The sequence below is a fragment of the Mandrillus leucophaeus genome, unplaced genomic scaffold (assembly GCF_000951045.1).
Source record: "Mandrillus leucophaeus isolate KB7577 unplaced genomic scaffold, Mleu.le_1.0 Scaffold28, whole genome shotgun sequence".
NCBI classification, from domain to species: Eukaryota; Metazoa; Chordata; class Mammalia; order Primates; family Cercopithecidae; genus Mandrillus; species Mandrillus leucophaeus.
In genome coordinates this window covers 212,062-216,880 of record NW_012102920.1, presented here as the reverse complement: position 1 = coordinate 216,880, position 4,819 = coordinate 212,062, and the positions used below count along the sequence as shown (strand labels likewise).

General features: G+C 54.1%; 1 protein-coding gene across 1 annotated transcript in view; it reads right to left on the bottom strand.

The window, feature by feature from the left end:
* Positions 1-2,965: 2,965 nt before the first annotated feature.
* Positions 2,966-4,819, bottom strand: part of OLFM1 (olfactomedin 1) — a 47,031-nt gene continuing 45,177 nt past the window's right edge. Inside the window, exon 6 of the mRNA XM_011985044.1 lies at positions 2,966-4,646. Within this exon, the coding sequence (XP_011840434.1) occupies positions 3,972-4,646 (675 nt within the window). The 3' untranslated portion in view covers positions 2,966-3,971. The remainder of the gene's footprint in view (positions 4,647-4,819) is intronic.

Here is a 4,819-nt window from a genome sequence, read left to right as displayed (position 1 = left end):
TAAAAAACATTTTCACACTCCACAGTTTTATGGACTATGACTAGATGACCTGAGGGTTTCTGGGTTGAAGAGTCCCTCGGGCTGAGACAATGGGCCCGTTTGTGCTCAGTACCTGCCCCGATGTCGCCTGGCTTGCTGACTGTTGGCTGTTCCAGAGTGTTCAGCTATTGGAAATAACAGTGCCTTTCATTTTGGGATCCCTTCCAAGGACAAAGCCAGGCACCGGCTGTCCACCCAGCACTTCCCAAGCATCGTGGAGACAGAGCGCCCCACCCAGAGCCACCTACCCAGAGCCAACCCCTCCTACTCACTGGTTCAGAGAGCAGAGCCGCCCACACCTTATGTTCCCCCCACCAAGTGCTACCTCAGCACCTGCAGCTCTAACGGAGCCAGGGGAGGATTCAGTGGGTCCCTGTGGGACCACCAGTCACAGGCTTCCCTCAGGAAAAGAAACCCTCTGGAAACTAGGAGAATTTCAGAGCCAGCTGCAAACAGAACTGAAGTCTCTTGCTCCAGCCTCTGAGTACTGCGAATAACTGCCGGATTTTGACTCTGCGCCAAACTTTTAATAAAGAAAATTCATCCACAGATGTTCCACCATCAGCCGATATATTCGGTTATTGGAATCCGGGAGATTTAATGGCAGCCTGGTTATTTTATTTGCTCTCTGGGTAGAACCGTTTTTCTTGGGTATATAACATCCTGGAGGAATATTTTCCCTAGCAAATACTCAGCCGGAGACAGCAAATCCATTCTGGACCTGTCAGGTCATTATTTTGTCTTCTGGTGACTCATAGAACAGGTATTTGAACGCTTGTTTTTTACTATGTCATTAAAGAAAGATTACAAAGAAATCAGCCCGTAATCACAGCCTGTGATTACAGAATAGTTCCCACCTGATTGTGCTTGGACAGGTTTCTGTCTCGTCAGGGGTAAAGTCATTGGCCTGCTAGACTGAGTTATGGCTTCATGGAAACTCAGGGCTTTTCTCTGAATATCCACTCCTGTGTCTTGCAGGGGGGCATTTTGGGTGCCACCGCACTCTGAGACAATTTGTAAACAGGAAAGTATGAACGTGCCTCCGGCCCTGAAAGTTCTCACTGCAAGTGCACTCCGCGGTGGTGTGTGAGCGCTGCCTTCCTGCCAGGGAGGCTGTCGTTATGGATTACGCAGTTCTGCCCCACTCCCTCCCAAATGTCAGGCTTTTTTTGTCTTGGGTTTGGAAATTCACCCATTTTGGATATCCCCAAATCCACCTCAAAGAACATACCATGTCAGGTGCAAGAGACTCATAGATGCTGGACGCAGGGGCTGGTGAGAGCCGGGGAATGGGAGCACGGAGGCCCGGAGGAATGCAGGGCCAAGGAGGAATGCTCCCCAGAGGCGAGAAGGAGTCATTCCCAAAATGATGGCCCCTGAGCTGGCCCCTGGTGGAGGCAGAGAGCAGGGACAGCCGGGCACACAGGGCGGGCAGGGCAGGTGAGAGGCTTGGAGGCAGGTGGGGCCTGGGGGAGCAGATGGGAAGTGGCCAGCCTGACCAGGAGAGGTGTGTGCAGGGCAGAGACAGGCACTGAACCCCTGCTGGGGGGTTCTAGGCAGCTTGGGACTGGGGCATCACTGGCCCACCCAACCCACTGTAGAAATGTGGCCCTGGCGGCTGGGAGGAAGGGACCTGGGGCAGACTTCGACCCCACGAGCGACTCATGGCCATGGGGACTGGGAGCCGGGCTCTGCACCTCTCCGGAGACGCTAGCATCTCCTTCCCTTCCCACCCAGTAGGTTAAGGCTTGCCTGTGCCCTATTTGTCATCCCGTATTTTCCAAACTGTGGTCCAGGACCAGGTAACAAGAGAGCTAGACATGGTCCCCAGATGTCCCCAGCTGCCTCCTTCTCTGACCGGCTGTTTCAGCCGCCCCAACTTCTGTGCGGTTTCACCTTCTCAGACATCCTCGGATTCGGTTCCGCCAGGTACCAAGCACTACAGACATCAGCTTCCTCTAAGTGCCATCCACGATTCCACCTGGGAACCACCCAGCTGGCTGTCTTTCCAGGACGAATGACGGAAGTGCTGGAGGCTCATCCACTCACCGGTTTGAGCAGGTGCCACTGGGCCAGGCCCACAGGGTGGCCCGGCTTTTCCAATGCCCCGTATCACTGCCCTGCCATCCACGCTGCTGGGGGTGCCGGCTGCCCCCGAGCAGAAGGCAGGTGAGAGCAGGGTGGCTCCCAACCTCACACTGTATCTGGAGACCCAGATGAGCAGCCCTCTTCTGCCAAGTTAGTGCCAGGAACGTTGTGAGGGGGTTACTCTGACATTCTTCCTTTTCTCGCAGGAAGTGCCAGTACATTCTAGAAAGCCTCCAGACATTGAGTTGTGGCCTGTCCTGCAGAGACCTCAGGGCCTGCTGAGTGGGGCCCCACGAGGCTCCCAGGATTTAGCCCATGTGAAGCCCTGGGCCCCTCAGGGTTGCCAAGAGCTGCATGCACCTGGCCACAGTCTCCAAGGCCTGGGGAGATACAGGTCTACAGGTCCCAGGGAGGAATGTCACTCACCTCCAGGGCCTGCTGCAGCCCTAGATGAGTGAACTTTCCCTCAGCAGGGTCTCTACCCATCACACCAGGGCTGTCTAAAGTGGGTGCCGCCCCAGGCCCCCTCCAGCGGTGTCTGTGGAGGGAAAGCAGGGTGGAGATGGGGTGTGGCTGGGGTCCCTGGTGCACAGTCCCAAGTTGGAGTAGTGCCCCAGAGTCACCTAAGGGGTGGGGGATAGATTCTAAGCTGCTCCTCCACGATGGGGAGATGGGAGGTTGGAGATCCAACAGGGACCTGCTGTACCCTCTTCCGAAAGAAAAGATTTATTTCCCTTTCCCTTTCTCAAAGAGCCACTCAAACCCGGGAATCCGTCTGCAAGGACCTGGAAGTCTCGGTCAGTTTTTAAAACTCTCAGAAATGACACGTGAAGCAAAAAGATCTCCTAATGTTTTTATTGTTCCTTAGATAACTGGATAGTACAAAGTTTTCCTTTGTTTTTTACTTAAAAAATGTACTTCCCGCACACTGTTGCCCGTATATGACTTTACCGTCCCATCGGAAACCAGAGTTTCCCTAGGTGAGCCCTTCCTATCTGCGGTTACATGATTGAGCTAATTTAACAAGAAGAGAGAGTAATTCCTTTGATTATTATCAACATGAACTTGACTATGTCTCTATAAGGGTGAACACTGATTTTTTTTTTCTTTTTAGAAACAAAAACCATCCACTTATTAATCCAAACTACGGCATTGCATCTACAACAATCATTGCATAAACTGAACATACAAAGTTACCACCTCAAGGGAATAACAGAAGAACGCTGCACAATATATCTACGGGGTACGCGAGTTCAAACAACGTGGGCACAGCAACTTCACTCTACACACTCTGACCATCGCTTCAGTATGTACTAGACACGGGTCCAGGAGCTACGTGGAGTCTCAGCACAGTTAATCTAAGAGACAGCAACACAGTCAAGAAACGGCACTGCGATGGGATGCGAGTTACACTAGCCTACGGCCGGGTGCGGCCCGGGGCTCCCCAAGAGCCCAGATGCCACATCCCTCGGAGCTGACCACGATCTAAGGAAATGTTCATGCCATCCTAACAGTGGGTTGTTCCCCGGTGAGAATTGGCCAACAGTCATTGCCTTGCCTCTTCAGTATGTTGTGTGACCAGAGAGGGACGAGGCGGGGAGGAAAACCGGGGCGCCGTGGGCTGCAGTTCCAGCTGCAAATACGGGAGTTTCTTCCGATGTCTGTGGCCCGCCGGCTGGACAGGGACAAACACGGAGGTAATGCCATCCCTCGACGTCAGAATCCGCACTGCTGATGATTTTTCAGAATTGGTATTGTTAGTATCATTGGTATCTTTTTGGCAGCGGTTTCACAGGAGTTTCCTCTGGTGAGGACGTGGGCCCTTGGCTTCCAGGCGGAGGGAGCTACAACTCGTCGGAGCGGATGACGTGGAAGAGGGTCACGTTGTAGAGGATCTGGTGGCCATTGTTCCAGGCGTACAGGGCCCGGTCCTTGGGGTTGTAGTCCAGCATGGAGATATGGGAGTATTTGTTCTGGAAGGGGATGTCGATGTACTCGTAGGTCGAGGCGTTGGTCTGGTAGGCGTAGTGGACCTTGGTGCCCCCCGAGTAGCCGTTGGTGACGTACAGCGTGCCGCAGATGATGAAGGCCTCCCCGGCGCTGCGCTTGGGGTAGCTCGTGTTCCAGGTCTGCAGGGTCTGCAGGGACACGGGGTCCAGCCTGCTGACCACGATGTTGCCGGCGTTCTGGTTGGTGGCGTACACAGCCCACAGCCCGCTCTCGTCCACCATGAGGTCGATGTCCGAGTGGCCGCCCCAGGCGTAGTGGTACATGTTGTTGTAACCGGCATAGTCCAGGCTGCGGGTCTTGAGGATGGTCTCTGTCTTCAGGTCGAACCTGATGATGATGTGGCTCTGGAACTTGTTGAAGTAGATGGACCCGTTGTAGACCACCTGCCCCGTGCCCGACCAGGGGTGAGGGAGACGGTGGGAGGTGAAATTGTCCGTGTTCATGAAGTCAACCATGGACTTGTACTCGCGTACGAAGCGGTTGTTGTGATAGCCGTCCATGTACCACACCTGTGGAGAGAGCAGACCCAGCGGTCAGCAGTTTCAAAGACCCAGCCAGCACTTCCAAAGACCCAGAGAGCACTTCCAAAGACCCAGCCAGCACTTGCAAAGACCTAGCGAGTACTCCAAAGACCCAGCGAGCACTTCCAAAGACCCGGCGAGTACTCCAAAGACCCAGTGAG